Raw genomic sequence first — 24,318 nt, 5'->3', positions numbered from 1 at the left:
CAATGGCCAACTGAGAGGTGAGAGTCCCTCTGCAGCTCAAGCACCAAAAAAAATACCCCAGATGTGAGCAGGAATCGCCTTTCAGGCTACCTTCTTGCTGGTGGCTGAAAGCAGAGACCTCTGAATCCAAGGAAGTCACAGAGTAGATTTTGTCTGGCAGCTTCTCCTTGGTATTCGCCGCTTCCTTCTGGTAAGCCGGCTGAAGGAGCAGCTCCTTCATGTAGCTCCTTTAAAGAAAGGTAAAAAGTGCCGGTGATTCTTGGGGGGTGGAGAGAAAAGCCTTCATCCATCAGTTCAAGGTTCTTTCAAAACTTCAAGGGCAGAGGGCCCCAGAGGGCAGCAGAACGGGGTGTGCCCTTGAGATGTCTCCAGCCAAATCCAAACCAGATCAGGCTCTCCCCCTCTGTAAGTCCTGCAGCTCTACCCTAAGCGCATTTACTCGAAGGTAAGCCTGCAGGTTTCAAGGGCAGCTCCTCCCAGGCCAGGTTCTCCAAGCGAGGACTGACCTTTCGCCCTCGGGGGTCTTGCTGCCAGTCTGTTCGGGGCACAGGCTGTCCCCACTGATTTCAAGCTCTTCTTTCGCCTCATCATCAGAGGACAGATCTGACTGCCGGAAATCTTCAATGATGTTGCTGGGGTAGTCCTTGGCCTGGAGGGAAAACCAAAAATAGCCTGTGAAAAGGGAATTAGTCCCTGTGACTCTCCCTTCCAGCATTTTAAGAGGATTCAGAGACAGCAGAAAAGATGGAAGTAAGAAATGTTCTGGAGCCGGAATATCCAAGGGCTGCAGAGTGGTTCCAAAATAATTTTAAAGGAGCACAGAAGCTCTCATCGATGGATCGACTCCAGGTTCAATCAAACTAAAAAAACCCCACAAAGGCTAACTGGAAAATCTGCTTGCCACCTTGAGGAAACCCAAGGCAGCCGCACCCTCCAATAATCAGGTTTTGTAATAATCAGAGAGCCAGTGTGGTGTAGTGGTTAAGAGCGGTAGTCTCGTAATCTGGAGAACCGGGTTCGAGTCTCCGCTCCTCCACATGCAGCTGCTGGGTGACCTTGGGCCAGTCCAGTGGCGTAGCGTGGGGGGTGCAGGGGGGGCCGGCCGCACCAGGCGCAACATCTGGGGGTTAGGGTTAGGGGGCGCAAATCCACGGGTTAGGGGGTGCAAATTACTTGCCTTGCCCCGGGTGCTGACAACCCACGCTACACCACTGGGCCAGTCCCACTTCTCTGAAGTCTCTCAGCCCCACTCACCTCACAGAGGGAGGAAGGGAAAGGAGAATGTTAGCCACTTTGAGACTCCTTAGGGTAGTGATAAAGCGGGATATCAAATCTAAACTCTTCTTCTTCTTCTGTAAGAGAGCCCCTGCCTTGATTGGTTGGTTTGTGCGCTGTTAAAAGCTGGGGAGCAGATGCAGGTTCTGCTGCAAGAAGCCACAAGCCCCCTGGCTCAAGCAAGAGCCACGGAATAAGCAAGAGCCACGGAAGCACGTCCAAAGCACAGCCCAAAAGGGAAATATTTCTCCCTGCTTCCCAGGTGGGTGAGGGCTCATTGGTGAAAGGGGAGGAACTCCACCCCCACGGAAAGGCACACACATAGCATGCTCCAGGAATAAGTACCACCCCAGAAAATTAGTTCCAAGGCTTCTCCCTGGCCTTCTATCGCTGGACTCAAAGGACATGGGGTCTGTTTTTCAGACGGAGGGTGTGGGGGTGCAGGTGGACAGCAAAGTCGACCTCACTTAAGCCCCTTGTACCAAGTAAACTTTTCTCACCTCCGAGAGCAGCAGATTCAGATTCTGCGGTTCCAGCTCGCTGTCATGCAGGCTGCTGTTTTTAATTGGGGTGAAGTAATTCAGGTCTGCATCCAGCATGGTCTTAATGGGCTCTTTGGTGGCACGTTCTGCCCATCGCCCTTGCGGCTGATAACTCACCCTGGAGTTGAAGGTGGCGGTGTCCGCATTATCTGCCTCTCCAAGCTAGAGAGAGGAAAGTTGAGAGGAAGTGTGTGTGTGTGTCTTCATGCCACTCATGTGGTTGGGATAAAAATCGCCAAGTCAGAGAACTAATCATGGATGGGTTGATGGCTAGCAGTTGGTGTTTTGTAACCCACCCCTAATCTACAATAATAATAATTAACAATAATAATTTATCTTTTCTACCCCGCCCATCTGGCCGGGCCTCCCTAGCCACTCTGGGCGGCTCCCAACAGAATATTAAAAACATGATGAAACATTGAACTTTAAAAACTTCCCAATACAGGGCTGCCTTCAGATGTCTTCTAAAAGTCGGATAGTTGTTTATTTCCTTGACATCTGATGGGAGGGTGTTCCACAGGACAGGCGCCACCACTGAGAAGGCCATCTGCCTGGTTCAAATACTTCACTTGCCTCCTTTGCCTCGCTTTGCACAACATTTGGAGACCACAGGTCACAGTAGAAGCCCCCCCGCCCCCATTTGATTATCAACACATTGAAGAGGACCATTTGCCTCTCTGCAGGACCCAGCAAGAGTGGTTCTTCTTTTCATCCTATCAAAGCAAAACTTGCACCAACAACCCACCCAACTGCTTAACTATCAAAGGACTGGAGCTCCTTTCATTTTTGGAGCAGCAGTTTCTGCTGCCTGTGACTAAGCATGCAAAAATAACTGCAGTTCATGCTAACCCGGATGGACGGAGAGAACCATGGGTTATGTCGTTGGCAGTGGCCCCATTTGGACGTCACGCTAAGCCACACCACGGCTCCGGAGGACAGAGGGGATGGGAGCTTTTTCAGGCTGGCACGGCACAAAAGCGAAGCCAAGGTTTGGCTTTGTGGGTCATCCAAACCTGACATCCTCCTTCACCCTGATCTGCAGCCAAGGCCCAAGGAGTGGAACAAACCCACCCCTGCTAACAACACCTATTTCATGATTATTTCCCATGCCCTGGGCTCAGGACCAAAAGAGCACTTTCTGCAGAATCAGCCAACACTCGTTTGGAGATCTGCAGGAGAAGCCAGGTTTTTGGCACACTCAGTGAACGGGACTTGATTTCGGTGCTGGTGCACGTCACACGAGACAAGGTCTTCTCGGTGGTGGCACCCCAGCTATGGAAGTCCCTCCCTCCTGAGGTCAGATGGTCCTCCCTGTTATCAGATGGCAACTGACAGACCTTTGGAGCACAATACGAGTGACACCATTTGTATTGTCTAATGCCGACTTGTCTGCTGTACTTTGTACTGTGATTTTACATTTCTTTTTAATGATGCACCTTGGTTGTTAGATGCCCTGGGCAAGATATAGGAAATTAATTACAACAGGAAGAACGTTGGTTACTGGGGTTCTACGCCTCATAATCCAGCCATGGTTAGCCTGGTGCCCTCCAGCTGCTTTGGATTACAACTCCCATCAGCCCCAGTCAGCTGTGTCAGCCAGGGCTGATGGGAGTTGTAGTCCAAACTACGCGGAAGGTTGGCAATGGCTGAATTAAATCCATATATATAAAAATACCTTTTTTGTAAGAGCGCATTACATACCAGCCTTTTTGCCCACATGGGTAGTTTACCATTGGTGAGGACGCATGCAGGAGCTGGAGAGAGCATAGGGGAGGGAGATTGGGGTGAGCAATGTGGAAGCAGAGTTAAAACTCTCCATACAAGGCACATATAGGAACAAGAACCCCCCCCCCTTTGCATTTAAGACAGAGCAATCGAGAAAATACTGAAAAGCAGATCTGGGTCCCGTGGAAACTTTATCTACCAATTCTCAGAAACCAAAGCAAGTAGAAATACGAAGGGTTTTTCTTTTCAAAGTAAAGCAGAGTACAGTCATACCTCGGGTTAAATGTGCTTCAGGTTGAGCGTTTTCAGGTTACGCTCCGCGGTGACCCGGAAGTAACGGAGCACATTACTTCCGGGTTCCGCTGTTTGCGCATGCGCAGACGCTCAAAATTACATCACGCGCATGCGCGGAGGTGGCAAATCGCGACCTGCAGGCGTGGGTTGCGTTCGCTTCAGGATGCGAACAGGGCTCCGGAACGGATCCCGCTCACATCCAGAGGTACCACTGTACAGATTCTCAGCAATGCTTCTGAAAACCAGTGGCTGGACACTGAAAGAGAGCGCTCTTGTGTTTAAGTGTGCATTTCTCATTGGGGCATCTGGCTGGCACCTGTGAGAACAGGATGCTGGACCAGATGGGCCTGACCCAGCAAGTTTCTTCTTATGTTCTTTGCATCCCAACAAAATATTACCAGAAATTTTATAGGGGGCAGGGGAGGCAGAGAGGACAAAAAGGCATTTACAAAATCCCAGCCACCAGGGTCTCCAGCTGGGCCTCTCCTGAAGTGGCTTCTCGCCAAATCCCACGCGTCCCCTGGGCACCCTCCCTTCCAGCTGCCTTGGGAAGTGCCTCGTGCCTCCATACCTGTATCAAGGACAGCTTGGGGGGGCGTCAGAAGAGCAGCGTCTTCCTCTTCCCTCTCCTCCTCCGTGTCATAGTCAGTCAGGCGCTCAGCCCCACAGGGAGACCTTTCGCTTGGCAGAGCAATGTAGGGCTCCCTCCTGGAGGAAAGGAAGAGTCAGAGGGATCCCTTTCAGGACTCAAGAGCGACAGAGTCACCCCAGTCTCCCCATCGGGAGCAGAGAGCGTCGTCCAGTACCTGACCTGATGAGGCCACACGGGCTCCCTGGCTTTCCTCTGCTGCTGGGCTTGATCCAGGTCCATCAGATGCTGCTTCATGCAGGTGGTAATTTCAGGACTAAGGTGCCATATAAAGATGCAGCTGGAGAAAGGGAAGAGGGCTGAATCAGTGGCCTGAACCGTTCCACATCCCTGGTGTGTTTCCTGCTCTCTCCTGCCTAGATCTGAAAAGGCCACACGCATCTGGGAACCCCGTCCAGACGTCCTCTTCCCTTAAAGCGAATTGAGCAACAAACACACTCAATGATCCCACTTTCAGGCCCAGAAAATTTCTAATCCACGCAAGCATCTTTCGCAGTTCAAGTTGCCCACCTGTCTCCCGAGACGGTGATCAAATGTTTGCAGTCAAAGGTGAATTTCATCCCTGTAACGACTTCTGCAAGATAAAGATGCGTTGGTTGTTTGGTTGAATCAGTTATGACAATTGATAAGAAACAGACTGTAGCGTCTGGGGCTAATGGGATCCAAAACAGGCAGGGGGCACCAGGCTGGGGTAGGCTGTACTATGTACTAGAGAAAAGTTAAAGGGACCCCTGACCATTAGGTCCAGTCGTGGCCGACTCTGGGGTTGCGGCGCTCATCTCGCTTTACTGGCCGAGGGAGCCGGCGTACAGCTTCCGGGTCATGTGGCCAGCAGGACTAAGCCGCTTCTGGCAAACCAGAGCAGCACACGGAAACGCCGTTTACCTTCCCGCCGGAGCGGTATCTATTTATCTACTTGCACTTCGTGCTTTCGAACTGCTAGGTGGGCAGGAGCAGGGACTGAGCAACGGGAGCTCACCCCGTCGCAGGGATTTGAACCGCCGACCCTCTGATCGACAAGTCCTAGGCTCTGTGGTTTAACCCACAGCGCCACCCGCGTCCCTTATGTACTAGATACGCGCTTGCAAAATAACCGAACCAAAAAAAGCAGCAACAGCACCACAGCAAAACAAACCTGAGTGTCCAAACATTTTGGCAACACACTCCCCAGAGTGGAAGTCGATAATGGAAATGCTCTTGTCTGAGCAACTGGTGGCCAAGAATGTTCCGGAAGGATCCAGCTGGACCTGCACAGGGATTGGAAACAAAGAGGCTTCACTCTTTCAGATTTACTTTAATTGTTGTCGGTTGAATAACGAACCACTTATTCGCAGTTCAACAAAATAAGCGTGCTGGGCATTCCTTACACCGTTTAGTGGGAAGCAATAGTCCACAGGAATATTAGGCCACATTCCAGGAGGCCTGGGTCCAAGGGCGGGCAAGAGCCCCTGGCGTTGCACCGGGGGGGGGGATTATTTCTACAGGCACTTTCCCCATATTAACTCAGTTACCTTCAGAAGAGATCCGTCCTCGCCTTGTGAGCCTTTGTAGCACCACTTCTGTTTCCCGCTGGCTGTGTTGTATACCCTGGAGGAAGGTCAAGTTACGTTTGGGTGTGGGCAAAGGCTTGTTGGTTTGACAGAACTGAAGAGCCACGCTTTGATACTGGGCTTTGTGTCCTGTGCTCAAAGCCTTTGAAAGAGCAGTGGAGTAACAGGCTCACTATGCAAACACTGGTCCTTTTCTCTGGGAATTAAAAGCACTCTCAGCGCACACAGTCCGTGAGTCGGCTTCCTAGACGTGACTGTGCTGCAACTGTGGGCGCACAGATGCCCGTAAACTGGCCAAAATGGCAGCTTACAAGCATAAAGTTAATCTGAAGGAGTTGGTGAGCTAATTAAAATACACAGGGAAACAATTTCATCAAAATGAAACAAACATTTCACAAAAGGAAACAGAGCTAGACTACCAGGCCATGGGGTGCTGCTTCTGACTGGTGAGAGGACGTGCCACCTTTCCTATTGCGGGGCTGTACCCCGGATTTGAACCCGGAGCCCCGTGCATGCAAAGCATGAGCTACTCTTCCTGGCTAGCACTTCTCCAACAGCCACTGCGCTCTTGGCATCTAACTGGGCCTTGGAGCTAGAGGATGAGTGATGAGGATGAATTCCCTGGTTGGTCTGGCTCCTTTCTGCTGCTCTAGCCAAGCAGTAAGGGAATTGCTCTGTGGTACTTGCAGTGATTGGCCCCGATCCGGAGCTTCTTCTATTTCCTCTCTCAGGCTCCTCCCAGCCACTACAACTCATACAGGACCAATTTCCAGACCTTTGTGGAACCAGCAGAGCCCTCAATAAAAGCGACCGAGGCTTAATAGGAGGGGAAAGCCCAGACATGCTCTCAGAAAAAGTGCCAAAATAATTAAGAAATTCTCATATTTTGTTTAGAAGAGTAAGAATATCCCGTGGATTAAAGTCCTCATATGATAAAAGGATGAAGATTAATAATTCAGCTGTCCATGACTCAAGAGCTGCCACTGGTGTTTTGTGATTCTTGAGGTGTTTAATCCTGGCTCTTCCCATAGAATTTCCCTCTCAGATTTAGGTGAATATGGATATTCAAAAGCAAAACTTGAAAACAGCTAAAGTTTTGCAAGTCGCTTAGAGACTCTTTACAGAGCACGCAATTAATAAATTGAATAAATAATACTTTAAATCAGAAACACTCTGGCGATAATAGTTCCACAAACAGAGCACTTAACTATATAAATAAACAACCAGCAATATGACATTTAGAAGCCATCTGAAGGCAGCCTTTTTTAGGGAAGTTTTTAATGTCTGATGTTTTAATGTATTTTTAATCTTCTGTTGGAAGCCATCCAGAGTGGCTGGGGAAACCCAGCTAGATTGGGTTGGTTTTTTTAAAAAGAAAATCATCATCATCATCATCATCTCCACATCAAGATCTGCCAAACCAAAGTGGCCCAACTCCACCGCTTGTTGGAGGATATATCTAAAGAGCTCTGACTGCTACAGAGAATGTCAAAAGATTTGAGATGATTTAGAATCGTAGAAATGTAGAGTTCGGAGGGACCACAAGGGCCATCTAGTCCCACCGCCTGAAATGCAGGAATCTTTTGCCCAACATGGGACTCAAACCCACAAGCCTGGGATTAAGAGCCCCATGCCCCATCAGCTGAGCCACGCTCTCTCCCTATTCTTCCCCTTACAGGCAACTGTATCCCAAGAAAAGCACCTAATCAAAAGGGGGAGATTTGAGGCAGTCAGTGTTGGCGTGAGTGAGAGTGTTTCATTCATTTCCAGAAACAGAAAGAAGATTGAAGCAGCAGCTAAGTGCCGATTGTTTAGACTATCCAAGGACACTTTCTGAGGGTACTGTTTTCTGGACATATGTGGTTTCCTACAGAACACAGCAAACTGTTTTTCCAGTCCGCGTTTATCTCCTGAACTGACCACATGTAGAGAGATTTTGCAGCTCAGAAGAGAGCAAGGCCTCAGAACTTTAAGTCTACCTTCACCTGCAGCTGCGGTGAAAGCCTGTTAATAGCAGGAACCATTTACACATTTTATGACCTACAAGTAAAGAGTAATGACTTGTCTGAGCTTTATTGCTACCATGATCTATTTCTTCTCTGGTGTCTGGTCTAGAGCACCTATGCGCTTTGAAGGAAGGCGCACAACTATGTTGATTTATGGCCACTAGCACACGCAGCGACCGTGCCAGACCTGATTCTTTCATGGTTCAAAAACCGACAGTCTTAACAGTCTGTTGACAGGATGGACATATGCAACAAGGCAGAACAACAAAAGTGCAGCCAGGTTAAGAGGAAGTCTGGCGGTCAGGAGGAGGAATATGCTTACTTTCTTCCAGCATTCGACTGCGTGGAATGCCGAAAATTCTGCGGTGGAAAATGCGGAACAGTTTACCTGACATTTCTGTCCTGACAGGCCACTGCAACATACTTCTGTGTTATGTCAATATCCATGTCGTACAAGGTCGTTTTCTCAGCAACGTGGTGAGTTCTGATGAAGTTAATTCCGTCCGACACCTGTGGAGTGAAAACGACCCAACTAAGATCTGAACTGGTGCAGGAATTTTACCCCAACAGCAGCGCAGCAGGTCTGTAGTGGCCTCACACATACCGTATTTTCCGCTCCATAGGGTGCACCAGACCATAGGGTGCACTTAAGTTTTTAGGGGGGGGGAATAAAAGGGGAGAAATTATTTTTCCCCCCGCAGCCCCAAAGAGCAAAGAAGCCAAGACAGCCAGCAGGATCCATCCCACTTGCTGCCTTGGCTTCCTTTTTAGCCGTGGGGCTAGGGCAGGGGAAGACCGAGCTTCCGCTGACCCCAGAACAGGGCCGGGAGCGGCGGCAAGGTTGCACGCAGCCTTGCCTCCGCTCCCGGAGATTGCAGGGCTGGGGGCACACTCCAAAGGCTTGCGGATAGCTGCCTGAAGCCTGGAGAGTGAGAGCGGTCGGTGCGCACCAACGCCTCTCGCTCTCCAGGCTTCAGCGAAAGCGTCGCAAAGCCTCCGGAGCGCTGAGGGAACGCTCCCTCTGCGCTTCGGAGGCTTCCCGTTGCTATCACTGAAGCCAAGGAGCCTGCATGTGCTCCATAGGATGCACACACATTTCCCCTTCATTTTTGGAGGGGAAAAAGTGCGTCCTATAGAGCGAAAAATATGGTAAGAATGAACGAATCAGATAAACTTTCATCTGGATGCATTATTTGGCATTATTTGGCAATGGGTCTTTGGAAAAGGAAAACAAGCTGCTCAAGTTCAGATGGGAGCAGCCCTTCTGGATGAGGCCAAAGGTGCCTCCTCCGGCTCAGGATCCTGCTTCCATGGCGGCTAACCAGATGCCTCTGGGAAGCCCGCAAAGGCAAGAGCCCTCGCTGCTGCTATTTTCCTTCGTGGTTTTATCCAACCCTCTTTTGAAAGCCATTGGCATTTGGTGGCTATCGCCAAACCTCCTGGTGGCTTATTCCGTCAATGAATTGTAAGTACCTTTTGTGCACTGCGAAAATAAATGCTTTTGTCGGCTCCACAGCTGATCATTTGAATCTCTCCATTTCCTGTAGGCGAGAAGAAGAAATCTGTAGGTAAGTGAAATCTGTAGAAGAATCCCCTTGTATTTATCTAGATCCGTTGTTTCCAAGCTTGTTTAGACCAAGTTAACGGCCTTATAGGCTTCCTCCACGTGAATAGGAGTTCACTTTTTGAATAATAAGAATTATATGTCACGGGGAGAAGGGGCATCAAGATTTTAGAGATGCTTAGGTGGGGCATGGCCAAAAAAACCACTGATTTAGATGTACACCCCACTCTTCAAAGACAATAACCAGGGTGGCTTACAATAAAACATTATCAACCCCAGGAAAACACTGCACTGGAAACTTCTCCTCTGCAAGCCAGCTGACACTGGAGTTGTGTGAGAACACAAGGAGAAGTGAATTAATCTGTGCAACTGCACATAGAGGTTCCGCACCTGAACTGACATCCATTCTGGGAAGAGCAAGGCTCCCAGAAATACAATCAGCTGGAGCAGATTGTTGGGCAACTTACCAGCAAACCTTACAGCTGTTATGGCTGAGGAATGGTCGTCCAACGTCTGCTCTAGCTTATAATTTTCCTCCACGTTGAGCACATGAATCAGCCTGTCTCGGCTTGCTGAGGCCAGCAGGGCCATCCCTACAGGAGGCAGAAAAGATGGGCAACTCCGCATCCACTCCAAAGGGACTTAAAGCAATGGAAAAGAACAAGCAGACCCACGAAGGACATGCTGAAGTGAGGTCCATTCATTCCAGTGGGTCTTCTCTGAGTTGGATACCACCCAGCCACCATAGTCCCAATCCTGTAGCGACAGGAGCGAGTTTGTGTGTATCTATATACATCCACATACAAAAAAAGCCCCAGGCACGAGCCTGGAATAAATGTTAACTGCACACATTTTCAAATTTGGAAATTTACCCGTTTCTGGCTTAGAATATTGTAAGCAGAGAACTTCTGAATCATGAGCCTCCACTTTAATGACTTCATCCATATATTTTAGCTCATGTATCCTGTAAGACAACACACACATTTTAATAACTTTTAAGTATTTGGAGACAGCCCTGCCACGGCTGGTGTTCCTTAGGAGCTTGCAGCCCCCTTAGATGGCCTGCATATAAATAATACAATTATCGCTGTTGCTGAGGAATCAAAGATGTAGAAACCCACCGCCTGTGACTGGCATATGCAGGGCCTTAGCTACAACTCATCACGCAGTTATATGAAAACACAGAATCTGGCAGACGATACAGAATAAAAGAGACCCACCTCAAATTTCCCGCTCTGTCCCCAGAGGCCAAGTGCTGACCATCAGGGCTGACCTGCATCACACGGACACCAGATTTCACATCAAGGTAGTTGGCATTTTCACCTCGGTCTGGCAAATTTGTTAAATCTTGCAGGTGCTGGATGTTATTTTCCACATAGATAATCTTCAGCAAGTTCTTCATAGAGGAAAGAATGTTTTAAGAGATAGATCTCTCTATACACAGACACCCATTCTGTTAAAAAGAAGACTCATCAAAGGGAAAATAATTTGTAACAAGCCAGAAGGGAACTAAGTCAACAAAACCTCAATTAGTTTTAATTACTAGCATGCCTTCCAGACATTGAAATGCACACCCTACACATTGGTATAAATCACTCAGGTTTAAACTGGCATCATATCAAGTCTGAACCAGCCTCTTAATAAGCAATAATGCTTACGTTACTGTAGATGTTCTTCTGAAAATCCACATGCGTGCCATTTTCCAAGTTCCAGAACCGTATAGTATTGTCCGATGAGCATGTTAGAAAGGACCCTGGGGGTAAACATCCTCTGTGGTCTTCAAACTCAGGATAAACCTAAGATGCATCCACAAAGAGCCAAGGGGAAAAACAGAAGAATCAAGACACAAAGTCCAAGCCGTATGATGGACCTACAGTGGTGCCCCGCAAGACGAACGCCTCGCAAGACGGAAAACCCGCTAGACGAAAGGGTTTTCCGTTTTGGAGGCGCTTCGCAAAACAAATTTCCCTATGGGGTTTTTTCGCAAGACGGAAAAAATCTTGCGAGTTCCCGCGGTTTCCCCCCGCTCCCCCCCTTTTCCTAAGCCGCTAAGCCGCTTAACAGCTGATCCGCTGATAAGCCGCTTAACAGCTGATCGCTAAAAGCCGCTAGACAGCTGTAGCGCTAATCCGCTAAGCTGTCAATGGGCTTGCTTCGCAAGACGAAAAAACCGCTAGTCGAAGAGAACCGTGGAACGGATTCTTTTCGTCTTGCGAGGCACCACTGTAGTTTGTTGAACACCATTAATAATGTGTGGGCTTTAATTATTACTTCCCTAAATTGGAACGGCCCATTTTATTTCATTTTCATCGTGTAAGCTACTTCCTGAATTTTTATGAAGAGTGGCACACAGATAAATGAAATGAATAAACATTATTTTCTTAATCCTTCACACCCTTTTCAGAAAAGAAGAAGCACCATCCACTCACCTCAACATTCCACACAAAGGAGCTGTGGAAAAGGTCGGACCACACTTTCCCCACTTGGCGGGTGTCCTTCACATCCCAAATGTACAGACTGTGGTCCTTGTAAACGCAGGAGAGCCAGTGATGGCGGGAGTCAAAGGCCAAGGCAATCGTATCTGAGTAGGTAGCACCTGGCCTTCTTGAAAAGATCGGGGGGGGGGGGAGGGGGGGAACAAGCTCCTTGGTTACCAAAAAGAACCAAACTGATGAGCTTCATTTTACACATAAGCTGCAAAGACCTTAAGTGCAAGGGAAGTGGGAACACACACAATCAAAAGGAAGGGGCCACTGGCGATGGGGAAAAGTTAAGCTTGACGTGGAGGCAGGGGCAGCAACAGCCTGCTCATGGGTGATGTCCCCCAGCCGCACCTCTCGTTTGCTTCCCATGCGCGGCCACCAGAAACATGAGAGAAGCTGAAAGTCACCAGACAGGAGCATTTTGCCCAATCTGTGCAAGGACGACATGTTCCAGTGCAGTTGGGAATCAATAGCCTAAGCCAGTGGTGTTCCACCAGTGTGCCGTGGCACCTTGAAGGACGGTCAGGGGTGCCGCAGGCATCGCTGGCCCAAGTCCCTCTTTCCTTCCCTCTAATGCCCTCTCGCATCTCTGCCTCCCAAAGGCTGGAACAGCTGTTTGTTGCATTGGCCCTGGCTACAAGCTCCCCAGGCTAATGGTGCCCCTGGGGCTGGCCAGGAGCTGAAGTGGCCTCGGAGTAAGCAAGCAAATGGGTGAGGGAGCCCAGCCAGCCAGCCCACCAGCCCCTGCTGTTGGGAATGGTCTGACAAGAAGGAGGCCAGGCAGGCAGGCATGCCTTTGGCCTTTCTTGTGCTTGCTGCCTGCCTGCCTGCCTGGGAGCCTTTCCACCGTGCAGGCCTAGCGGCACCCACTTTTGGCCCTGCTATCTCCCAAAGGGAGTAAGGTGGTCTCACGTTTGCCTTTGGCCAGTCTATGTTGGGCCGCTTAGGCTGGGAGCACCCTCTTCCCAGGGCTCTAGGGGGTGGTGTGAGGAGGCACCTCTCTTTGGGGCAGGGGGGACAGCAAAGAAGGAGGAGAAGGAGGAGGAGGAGGAGGAGGAGGAGAAGAAAAAGAAGGAGGAGGAGGAGGAGGAGGAGAAGGAGAAGGAGAAGGAGAAGGAGAAGAAGAAGAAGAAGAAGAAGAAGAAGAAGAAGAAGAAGAAGAAGAAGAAGAAGAAGAGGAACAACAACAACAACAACAACAGGAGTTTGGATTTGATATCCCGCTTTATCACTACCCGAAGGAGTCTCAAAGCGGCTCACAATCTTCTTTCCCTTCCTCCCCCACAACAAACACTCTGTGAGGTGAGTGGGGCTGAGAGAATTCAGAGAAGTGTGACTGGCCCAAGGTCACCCAGCAGCTGCAGGTGGAGGAGGAGGGAAGCGAACCTGGTTCACCAGATTACGAGTCTACCACTCTTAACCACTACACTCAGAGACCAAGGGCAATGGCGGCGGCTGCTCCTACCCAAGGAGAGAGGAGAGAAGGCTAAGGGAACACTCCACAAGGGAGGGTGTTTGAAAAGGGGCGAGGGGCTGCCAGCTCTGCAGGAAAGGGGTGACATAACTGAACTCCTGAGACTCAGAGTGCATTCCCCCATAGGGGAGCCACAGAAAGAATGTAGTTGGTCAAGGGAGCCGTGGGCACAAAAGGGTTGAAAACCTCTGGCCTAAGCAAATGCACTGATTTTTTATTTCTTGCAGAGCTGTGAGCTTGCTGGGTTAAAACACCACCACTACCTGTGCATTCTTCAGCATGAAAGCATCAGGCTTCTGCCTAAGCAAAGCCTGCACATTTTCCAGCCCAGCTCCCACACCTGCTGGGCCCCAAGAGCTTTGTACCTCAGCAATTCTTCTCCAGCGACATCGATGCCCAGGTGGTGCGGCTTAGGCAAGTCTGAGAGATAATGCAAGTTGTGGGTGTGGAAGATGCGCACGGTTCCATTTGCACAACCGCAGAAAATGAACTCTTCGCTGACGCAGATGCAGTTGGCCAGAGACACCTTGAAAAAGGGAAGGAGGTGTGTGCAGTGAGATGGCAAAGGAGGAGGCTTCTTGTCTTCCACCCACCGCCCCAGAAACAAAAACGGGATTGGTACCTTCAGATCAATCCACTTCTCCAGCACACGCTTCTCGTTAAACTGGCAGAGGAGGCCAGAATAAGAAATGCAGAACGTGCTACCTGACATTTTGCCCTGCCCACATGCCACGTCACAGAAGATGTTGTTGTGAAGCTCTCCGAGAAGACCAGAGCGACCAACCAGTGGAACGGTCTGTTTAATCTGAAATGACACACCAACTCAAGCTCAACGGTTTAAGCTAGCCTATGTCTTGCACTGAAAACAACAGCAGAAGGACATCAACTACAGTGGTACCTCGGTTTAAGAACAGCCCAGTTTACAAACTATTTGATTTACAAACTATTTGGTTTACGAACTCTGCAAAACTGGAAGTAGTGTCCCGGTTTGCGAACTTTAGCTCGGTCTAAGAACGGAAGCCGAATGGTGGAAGGGCACTGGCGGCGGGAGGCCTCATTAGGGAAAGCGCACCTTGGTTTAAGAATGGTTTCGGTTTAAGAACAGACTTCTGGAGCAGAGTAAGTTTGTAAACTGAGGTACCACTGTAATTTTATCTCTGGGGCTTAATAAAATGCAAATATAACTTCTCTGCACACACAGGAAATAGAGTCTCAATTTATTTTATTTCTTCAACCAAACACAAACCTGATGAAAATGGTTAATTTACTTCTTTAAATGTCTCAAAACAGCCAGTGAGACACATTTGTTGACTTGGTCGTAAGAGTGAGGGCAGTGGCGTAGCGTGGGGGGTGCAGGGGGGGCCGGCCGCACCGGGCGCAACATCTGGGGGTTAGGGAAATCCACGGGTTAGGGGGCGCAAATCCATGGGTTAGGGGGCGCAAATTACTTGCCTTGTCCCGGGTGCTGATAACCCACACTACGCCACTGAGTGAGGGTTCAAAAGGATGCTAAAATATAAAATCTAAGATGCTTGCTTAGAATTCTGGGGGAAATGGCACCGGTTCGTAGAGTTGCAAAGTAATTTAACTGGCCAAGAAGGGTTTCCAACAAACAGTGGAAAAACGAATGAACAATGGAAGGGGCTATGGAAGTACCATACAGACAGCTTAACCAGGAGGCTATTTTGAAAGGAACTTCCCGTTTTGCTGTCGGTCACAGGATGCAGACAGGTTTACCTTAAACTCCCTGGATTCATCCAAGAACCAGAACTTCACGTGCCGGTGGCCGACAGTAACAAAGTAGCTGTCCTCTGAGAAGGAGATGGCCATAACCTTGGAGGAGATTTTATTGGAGGCAATGAGTGTGCCCTTCTGCAAAACAGAAGCATGAATACCCACCAATCAGTCCGGCACGAGATGCAAATGGCACAAATAGCCCTTGAACAGAACCCATTAAGAGTATGCATCAATCTTTTCCCAGTGAGAATGTGTGATAGGAATTTTGAGGTCTTAGATACATGGAAATGTTTGTAAGTGTACCAACCAAGCCAGTACATACATCAGCACAGGAAGGCCAACCTGGAACCATTTTGATTCCCAAACTGTCCCAAACTGACCCAATGATTTCTCTGCAAGGTCAAAGGAAAATGGAAAAGCCTCCCCATTGTCTTTTCCTTCACAAATCCTGACTTAAGGGTGTGTCTGTGTATGAATAGGGTGTGAGCCAGTGACTTGGCCCAGGAACTAAGTATTTATCATTACAAAAGACTGGCCAGGCTATCCAGGCAATCCAATCAAGTAAGCTGCCAGACAGGAGATAAAACAACATTCAAATTTCTGTTTTAAGACCACCTTTTCTGTGATGTATCTGAGGGGTGGTCTTAGGTTACACCCCTTCTGTGATGTATGTATGATGTTTCTGGGGATGGTCTTGATCTACAGGGTGGCATTTTCAAAAGTCTTTATACGGCCTTGCACGCCATTTTTCTGGGTCCTCCTCCTTCTCCTGTGTGTGAGAGGAGCACCCTGTTGCAACAGATCAATAAAGATCAAGCTTACTAGCTGCTTTGCTTCTCAATATTCTCTGCTTGGCCTCTGTTCTTTTCTCCTACCAATAGGGAACCTATGTAAGGACTCTATATGGGCTCTTGGATACCCCATAAGGGGGAAAAGGGCAATTTTTGTTTACAACAGAATGTATATTAAAGCACACACCATTGCATTCCTCTCCCCACACCCAGTCTTCACACTGAATAACCTGCACATTCCCGGTCCTTGACACCCTAACATGGCCTGATGGGAGTTATAGTCCAAAGAGCCTGGAGGCCATCAGGCCATCAGGTTGATGAAGGGCCTGCCCCAGCATCTCAGATGACATCCCTGCCCTCAGACACGGCAGTGGCCTCTTGCTCCTGCACCCCACCTTCCGGCGCCTTACCTTCCAGTCCCACACGTTGACAATCATGTCATGGGGATATCCCACTGAGACCAGGTATTTCATATTGGGGGAAAAGGCCACACACGCCACGCCGTGCTTGTGGCCGTGCAGCTCCGACACCTGGGTTTTCTCTTCGACATCCCACACGCGGACTGCCGGCCTGTGCCCGTTCTGCAGGAGGAAAAGCCAGAACTGCGGTCACTGGGACCATGGCTAGACAGTGCTCAGCCCACGCTGATTCCACCAGGCCACTAGAGAGGGAGGGAGCAGCCAAATCGCAGGGCCTCTCCATTGGCTCTGTTAAAAGACCAGCTGGATCAGGCCCCTCCCTCACCTACCCCTGCCGCGGAGCGGGTGAGAGAGATGGGACTCCCTTGGCTCTGCTGAAAAATCAGCAACTTCTCTCCACGTTTCCCCATTTCTGCTATTCACTTCAAGGTCTCCATCACTGAGCTTGCTTTTTTCCTTCTCCCTCCTATTCTCTTTTCCTTCTGTGTTGTTGACTCTGAGATTGTTAGACTGAGAGGAGGGACCATCTTTTCACTGATATTTGCAAGGTGCTCTGGGAACTTTTTTTGCCACCACCACCAAGGATGTGCAGAGAGCACTTCTTGCTCACTTGCTGATGGGTTTTCCCGGTCATAAGGTGTGACGTGTAGGCCATCTTAAGCTCTGGCACGTCTCTTGATAATTCTCACACGGCCAACGTCCATGCCACTCTACGGTGGGCTCAGAGAAAAGAGAAACTGTTAAGAATTGTGGTTCCCAACGTGGGGCACATGCTCCACAGGGGAGAAATTTAATTTTTAAAGGGGGCAATTCGATAATGAGTTATTAACAGTGATTGGCCCACCACGTGAATAGGACTTCACTTTTTGAATGATAAGAATTATCTGTTGGGGGGGCGGGCATCAGGATTTTAGAGATGCTTAGGTGGGGCATGGCCAAAAAGCAGTTGGGAATCGCTGGTTTAGAACGTCAAAGGGAGCACATTGGAATCATCCAGCGCTAGAACACCACTAGAGGGCATGATTAAGTAATTTTGAAAACACAAGACAAAATATTCCTATGATTTCAATTGGCATTCTAATTCTAAACACTCTTATTTCAGTAGCTCTTATTTCAGTAGCTTGTGATGGCCCGTGGCTGCTGCATTTAAGATAACACAGGTATCTCCTTTATATTACTTTGCTGTCACCAGACAGGAATTCAAAGTGGTACGACTGAGGTGCAGGTCTCTTGCCAAAGGGAGTTCAAGGCATTGCCACAAATTACAAGTGATAAAAGGAGGCTTCAACAATGTATTAGTATAATTTGTATGTTTAGATCCGTAAGATTTTTTTTAAAAAAAATACTTTGTACTCCTCACATAATTTTTAAAGAAAATTCATTCAGGCAAAACTCACCTCACCAGTTGCAATATATTTCCCATCCGGAGAGAAAGACAGAGCACTAACTGTTTTCCTAAAAGTGGGAAGAGAACACCTTTACATTTAATCTCTCCATAAAATGAATTCCAAAGAAACGTCATGTAACTCTGTTACAGGAAAAGCAACAAACATTTATTGCAGCAGAATGACATTGCTCCAAACGGAATGGGTGCGAGTCCACAAAAGCTTTTCCCACAAACTAGTTGTGAGTCATTATAGAAAGGAATAATAATAATAATAATAATAATAATAATAATAATAATAATTTATTATTTATACCCTGCCCACCTGGCTGGGTTTCCGCAGGAAACAACAAAGAGCTTTAAAGTCATTTGCACATCTTGATGATTCACCAACCGAATGCTTTCTTAAAATTATTATTAGCCCACTTCATTATTATTCATTTAAACCAGTGGTTTAAAAACCATAGCTACCTGCTAATCAGCTGGTGTTACTCCAATGGAAATGACATCAGCTGATGGGCAAGGGGACGGGGTTTGCTTCTGCGCTGGCTGAGAACTGGCGTGCAGGATTTAACCTTCCACTCATGAACTGATGGGCAGGGGTTGAATCCTGATTAGTTTGGGTGTGCATTCCTGTCAGGCGTAGGAGGAATGTCACACACAGTAGAGGCAACACATGGAGCTAACAGTAAGCCCTTTTACAAACCGCTGCATGCTGGTCTTTAAACCTCTGGTTTTGGGAAGGTCAAAGTGCTGTGCAGACCTTTTGCAAATAGATCTGCGCTGCTCTTTAAACCTCCAAAAACTGTAGGTTTGAAGAGAAGTGTGGGGCTATCTGCAAAACGCCATTCAAACTGCTCCACTTAAAGGTCCAAACAGTTGGGGCTTCAAAGCGAAGTATTCTATCATGAGACAGCCCTGCCCTCCAGTCAATTTGGCTCTCCTTATTTAAAACGATTTACTGATCAAATAAACACCACAATGATGTTCTGTTCTCTGGAAAATCACTTTCAACAAGCTTCACCCATACTTGGCCAGGAATTCACACGCAAGCTGCATTATTATTATTATTTTTACTATAAACACTCCAATTAGCAAGAGTGATACAAAAACTAATATATACATTACCTAGCAGTATTAAAAATATGCCTCTGTTTATTCTGCCGAGGATTTAAAATCACAACCACGCATCTGGAAAGAGAGATCAAAACATTTACATGAGAGTGAATTCCTCAACTCTAAAGAGGGGAAAGTGACTAAATTTTACTGCCTGGACAAATGTACTCAGGGGAGGGAAGCATTCATTTACAAAAACTGTGGCTTATTATCCTGGATTGATCAAATCAACCATAGTGAAAATCAACCACAGTTCCTGGTTCAGGCATAATGGCAACCGTGCTTCAATAAAAATGGAAGCAAATGCTTCAAGTCACTTTGTCATGCCAGAGGAGAGGGAAAGGAGAGCATGCAGGCCTGAGGCTTGTCCAGATTTATTCCCACAGCATGATTTAGTATTATGTGCAAATTAAGGCAGCATGACTGGTCACAAGCTCCCTTCCTCTCTAGCAACACAACAGGAAATAGGAGATTTGTGGATGATCATGCAGAAGACAATCAACAAATACCACAACAGTGACTAACAACATCTGTCTAAGGGTCTAATTGATGGTCCCAGAGATCTCCCCCTGACCCCCAAAAGACTGGCAAGCAACTCCATACTTCCCTTCTAATAGTACAGCTTATTTATAATAATATAATAATAATTTATTATTTATACTCCACCCATCTGGCTGGGTTTCCCCAGCCACTCTGAGTGGCTTCCAACCAAATATTAAAAACAATACAACCTCCGACATTAAAAATTTCCCTAAAAAGGGCCGCCTTAAGTTGTCTTTTAAAAGTAAAATAGTTGTTTATCTCCTTGACATCTGCTGGGAGGGCATTCCACAGGGCGGGCGCGACCACCAAGAAGGCCCTCTGCCTGGTTCTCTGTAACTTTGCTTCTGGCAGGGAGGGAACCTCCAGAAGGCCCTCGGAGGTGGACCTCAGTGTCCGGGCTGAACGATGGAGGTGGAGACGCTCCTTCAGGAATACTGGGCCTTTGAAGCCGTTTAGGGCTTTCAAGTTCAGCACCAACACTTTGAATTGTGCTCAGAAACATACTGGGAGCCAATGTAGGTCTTTCAGGACCAGTGTTATATGGTCTCGGCGGCCGCTCCCAGTCACCAGTCTAGCTGCCGCATTCTGGATTAATTGCATTCACTGCAGTTATTCAAACCACCCGTTTCACTGAGCATCAGGCTGCAGAATATCTAGCTGCACTGACTACAGCGAAGCACCTACCCTGTTGGATAGGCTATCTGCCCCGTGTTTGGGTCACAAGTTAAAGCACTGCTGGTTTGAGTAGTTATTCCCAAGACTTTCTCTAGCATAACCTGTCCAAAGAAAGAAGAAAGAAAACAGTGTCATATATCCACCCGTAATAATGCCATGATTTCCACGGAACGTGAATGCAAGTGGAGAAGTCATGTCCGCAGCCCAGTGACCCAGGAAGGAACTTTCCCTCGGCCTTTGCTCCTCTAGTAGAGTTATCATTTTTCATGTTTCACAACAAGCAGAAACTCAGCCTGAGGCTTTTCTCGGCCTTCAGATGCTGATTCCATCAGTCACAATAGAAACTTTCAAGTCCCAACTTTAGAATAAGTAGATAACTGAATGCCAGTTGCTGGAGAGCAAAAGGAGGGGGAGGCTGTCACATTCACGCCCTGCTTGGGGTCTCCCAGAAGCCTCTATAAAGTGGATGTTGAACTAAGGGGATCTCATGTTCTTAGTGATGTGATAAGGTTGGACCACAGAATGTCTGCTTGCCACACCGCTGCTCACGACGCAGTAGCCTTCATGGCAGCCCTAAAGCATAGTAGACGCACCCCAATACTTACTTTTCACCAGCTTTTAACTAGAATTCCCTCCTTCCTTCCAGTACAGTCGTACCTTGGTTGCCGAATGCCTTGGTACTCGTACGTTTTGGCTCCCGAACACCGCAAACCCGTAATTGAGTGTTCCGGTTTGTGAACGTTCTTTGGAACCCGAACGTCCGAAGCGGCTTCCGATTGAGTGCAGGAAGCTCCTGCAGCCAATCGGAAGCCGCACCTTGGTTTTCGGACATTTTCTGAAGTCAAACGGACTTCCGGAACAGATTCCGTTCCAGAACCAAGGGATGACTTGGCATTTATAGGCTGCTTTTCTGACAAAAGGGACACAGGTGGCGCTGTGGGTTAAAGCCTCAGCGCCTAGGACTTGCCGATCGAAAGGTCGGCGGTTCGAATCCCTGCAGCGGGGTGCGCTCCCGCTGCTCGGTCCCAGCGCCTGCCAACCTAGCAGTTCGAAAGCACCTCCGGGTGCAAGTAGATAAATAGGGACCGCTTACCAGCGGGAAGGTAAACGGCGTTTCCGTGTGCAGCTCTGGCTCGCCAGAGCAGCGATGTCACGCTGGCCACGTGACCCGGAAGTGTCTTCGGACAGCGCTGGCCCCTGGCCTCTTAAGTGAGATGGGCGCACAACCCCAGAGTCTGTCAAGACTGGCCCGTACGGGCAGGGGTGCCTTTACCTTTACCTTTACCTTTCTGACAAAATAATGGCACATCAAAGTGGCTTACAAGGCAATTTAACCCCATCCAGCCCTCTCTCTCGCTCAACAGTACATTCCCCTCCCAATTTAAAACATATTGCCCAATCATAAAACATTGCTCATCGTTGTGGAAACTTGACAGATAAAGTACTATTTTAGAAATGTTTCCCCCGCTTCCCTTTCACTGGAAGAACTCAAAGCACCTAATATAATTGATGTCAAAGATTTTTAAAATAGCAAGTTTGTGAAAATATTGAACAGACTTGGCAGCTCAGCTTCCCACATGGGTCTCTTTAAAAATAACAGGTCTTCCACTAGGCAGCAGAAATTATATAGCAATTGTAAATACTATATAATTTTATAGTCACAGAGGTGCGTCTTTATGCTGGCTCTTGACACTTGTTGTGTACAATTTTACAACCCTCCTTCCTTTTGTGGCTGCATATTGTTTTACACCCTTTCCAGTATTGTGCTTTAACATTGTAACCTGCCTTGGGGCAAAGAGCATTAGGTAATTAATCATCATTTCCTGCCTTTCCACCAAAAAGTGAAGCTCACAATAAAAAGCAAGTGCCTGATATGTAACGCATGAATGTGTCACATGACACATGCACCAAACACAACCCCAGGCAAGAGCCCTCAAATACAGAGCCAAGGAGCTGGATCGGCAGCCCCACCCCCAGGAAACATTATTTGTTTAAAAATTACTGCTAAAATGAAATTAATTACTGCACTGTCAATTTAGTTGGGAATGCTTTAACTTCATTGCTCCATGCAATTTAATGGTGTAATAATAAAGTACATAAGCCAGTGCTTTTTTTCTTAAAAGATGTTTAGGGGGTACTCTCATTATCCTTCTCATATTGAAATACTGCCCCTCGACGAGGCCAAACTTGGATTCACAAAATGTTTAGGGGTATGCGTACCCCTGCGTCCAGGGCCGGATTTAGGTTTGATGAGGCCCTCAGCTCCTGAAAGTGATGGGGCCCTTTATATGTACAGCTGTCCTTTGCCAACAACAAAGGGTCACTGTTTTTTGTGTTGAATATATGGTATTTATAGTAATTTATGGACCTAATAGGTATCTCAAGCCATTTGCACATGTTGCCATGCAGAATGTAAAGGTAAAGGGACCCCTGACCATTAGGTCCAGTCGTAACCGACTCTGGGTCTGTGGCGCTCATCTTGCTTTACTGGCCGAGGGAGCCGGGATACACCTTCCGGGTCATGTGGCCGGCATGACTAAGCCACTTTTGGCGAAACCAGAGCAGCGCATGGAAACGCCATTTACCTTCCCGCCAGAGCGGTACCTATTGATCTACTTGCACTTTGACGTGCTTTTGAACTGCTAGGTTGGCAGGAGCAGGGACGGAGCAACGGGAGCTCACCCCGTCGCGGGGATTCGAACTGCTGATCTTCTGATCGGCAAGCACTAGGCTCTGTGGTTTAGATTACAGTGCCAACCACGTCCCTATGCAGAATGTCGGCACCCTAATCATAGTGCATAGCTCAGATATGTTTATAATATACATTGACTTACTGCTTATGGCGCATGATTGACTGATGTCAGTGCTTTTTTTCTGGGGGGATGCAGGCAGTGCCGGATTTATGTACAGTATAAGCTAAACAAGCTCTAGCTTAGGGCCCCACTCTCTTGGGGGCCCCAAAAAAATTTAAAGGGAAAAAAAACATGGACTCAATGCATAGCTGTCAACGTTTCCCTTTTTTTAAGGGAAATTCCCTTATTCCAAATAGGATTCTTCGCAAGAAAAGGGGAAAGTTGACAGCTATGACTAAATATTTCAAGATAACCCGAGATTCTTAACCCTGATTCAAATCCACTTCCATAATAACCCATTTCCTTCCCACTTCAGCTGCTTCGATTACTGCATGCAAGCCCTTAACCCCGCCCACCGGTGTAGCCCCGCCCACAGCGCCTCCAAGCCCCGCCCCTGAGCGTTCTTCTCTCCCGTCAGCCCTCGAAAGGCAGCCGCCTTTGGCCCCGCCCATTTTCTTGGCCCCTCCCACAGCGCCTACAAGCCCCGCCCCTGAGCGGTCTTCTCTCCCGCCAGCCCTCGAAAGGCAGCCGCCCCCGCCCCCGCCCCCGCCCCTCGACCACGCCCCCGGCTCCCTGGCCCCGCCCCTCACCGCCTCCTCCGGCCCCTGGAGTTTCGAGCGGCGCCTCAGGCTGAGGAGCGGCGGCGAGTCCGCCCCGGAGGCCAACGGTCGCGCGTAAAAACCTCCTCCGCCGCCGCCGCCTCCGGCCATTTCCCGCTGGCTTGGGAGCTCCCGTCCGAGCCCCGCCGCGGCCTCTCTCTTCGCCGCCGCCTCAGCCGTAACCGTCCCAAACCGCGCGCGGAAAACCGCCTCGGCCCTGCCATTGGGCGGATATCCCGTCAGTCAGGCCTGAATGCAGCCAATGAGGAGGGCGAGGCGTGTCCGCCAACCGCCGGGCGCTGCTGAGCCATTGAGGAGGCGCCGTCCCGCCCTCTCGGCTCTCCCCGTTCGCGGGTTCGAATCTCATCCGGCAACGATGCATGTTCATTTAATTGAAATTTTAAAATCTCATTTCCACCCCATCTGAGATGCCTAATCTATTCGATCGGCGGAGTTGACACTGCTAAAGGTGCCACATAATGCCCTTTTTGTGTTGGTAACAACTAGCCGCGCCTACACTATGGAACTCCCTGCCTCTTGACATTAGGCAGGCGCCTTCGCTGGTCTCTTTTGGGCGCCCGCTAAAAATAATAATAGTAATAATAATAATAATAATATAATAATAATAATAATAATAAAT

At 48.5% G+C, this 24,318-nt stretch overlaps 1 protein-coding gene across 2 annotated transcripts in view; it reads right to left on the bottom strand.

The window, feature by feature from the left end:
- Positions 1 to 23,912, bottom strand: part of WDR62 (WD repeat domain 62) — a 29,296-nt gene extending 5,384 nt beyond the window's left edge. The window contains exons 1-24 of one of the 2 annotated variants that reach the window (XM_081921916.1): positions 23,670 to 23,912; positions 20,237 to 20,328; positions 19,022 to 19,084; positions 17,907 to 17,964; positions 16,501 to 16,671; positions 15,300 to 15,434; positions 14,185 to 14,367; positions 13,928 to 14,088; positions 12,035 to 12,209; positions 11,264 to 11,401; positions 10,826 to 11,001; positions 10,478 to 10,569; positions 10,073 to 10,198; positions 9,515 to 9,582; positions 8,430 to 8,551; positions 5,997 to 6,072; positions 5,621 to 5,732; positions 4,996 to 5,059; positions 4,643 to 4,765; positions 4,408 to 4,544; positions 3,519 to 3,571; positions 1,776 to 1,979; positions 507 to 649; positions 91 to 227 (exon numbers count right to left, since the gene is read on the bottom strand). In XM_081921916.1, the coding sequence (XP_081778042.1) occupies positions 91 to 227; positions 507 to 649; positions 1,776 to 1,979; positions 3,519 to 3,571; positions 4,408 to 4,544; positions 4,643 to 4,765; positions 4,996 to 5,059; positions 5,621 to 5,732; positions 5,997 to 6,072; positions 8,430 to 8,551; positions 9,515 to 9,582; positions 10,073 to 10,198; positions 10,478 to 10,569; positions 10,826 to 11,001; positions 11,264 to 11,401; positions 12,035 to 12,209; positions 13,928 to 14,088; positions 14,185 to 14,367; positions 15,300 to 15,434; positions 16,501 to 16,671; positions 17,907 to 17,964; positions 19,022 to 19,084; positions 20,237 to 20,328; positions 23,670 to 23,789 (2,929 nt within the window). In that variant the 5' untranslated portion in view covers positions 23,790 to 23,912. The remainder of the gene's footprint in view (positions 1 to 90; positions 228 to 506; positions 650 to 1,775; positions 1,980 to 3,518; positions 3,572 to 4,407; positions 4,545 to 4,642; positions 4,766 to 4,995; positions 5,060 to 5,620; positions 5,733 to 5,996; positions 6,073 to 8,429; positions 8,552 to 9,514; positions 9,583 to 10,072; positions 10,199 to 10,477; positions 10,570 to 10,825; positions 11,002 to 11,263; positions 11,402 to 12,034; positions 12,210 to 13,927; positions 14,089 to 14,184; positions 14,368 to 15,299; positions 15,435 to 16,500; positions 16,672 to 17,906; positions 17,965 to 19,021; positions 19,085 to 20,236; positions 20,329 to 23,669) is intronic. The other variant, XM_081921917.1, reaches the window with a different exon arrangement.
- Between the last annotated feature and the right edge of the window lie 406 nt (positions 23,913 to 24,318).

This window comes from Podarcis melisellensis (genome assembly GCF_964234715.1).
Source record: "Podarcis melisellensis genome assembly, chromosome: 8".
NCBI classification, from domain to species: domain Eukaryota; kingdom Metazoa; phylum Chordata; class Lepidosauria; order Squamata; family Lacertidae; genus Podarcis; species Podarcis melisellensis.
Note: the sequence above shows the minus strand (reverse complement) of the source record. Positions and strands in the feature narration are given on the sequence as shown.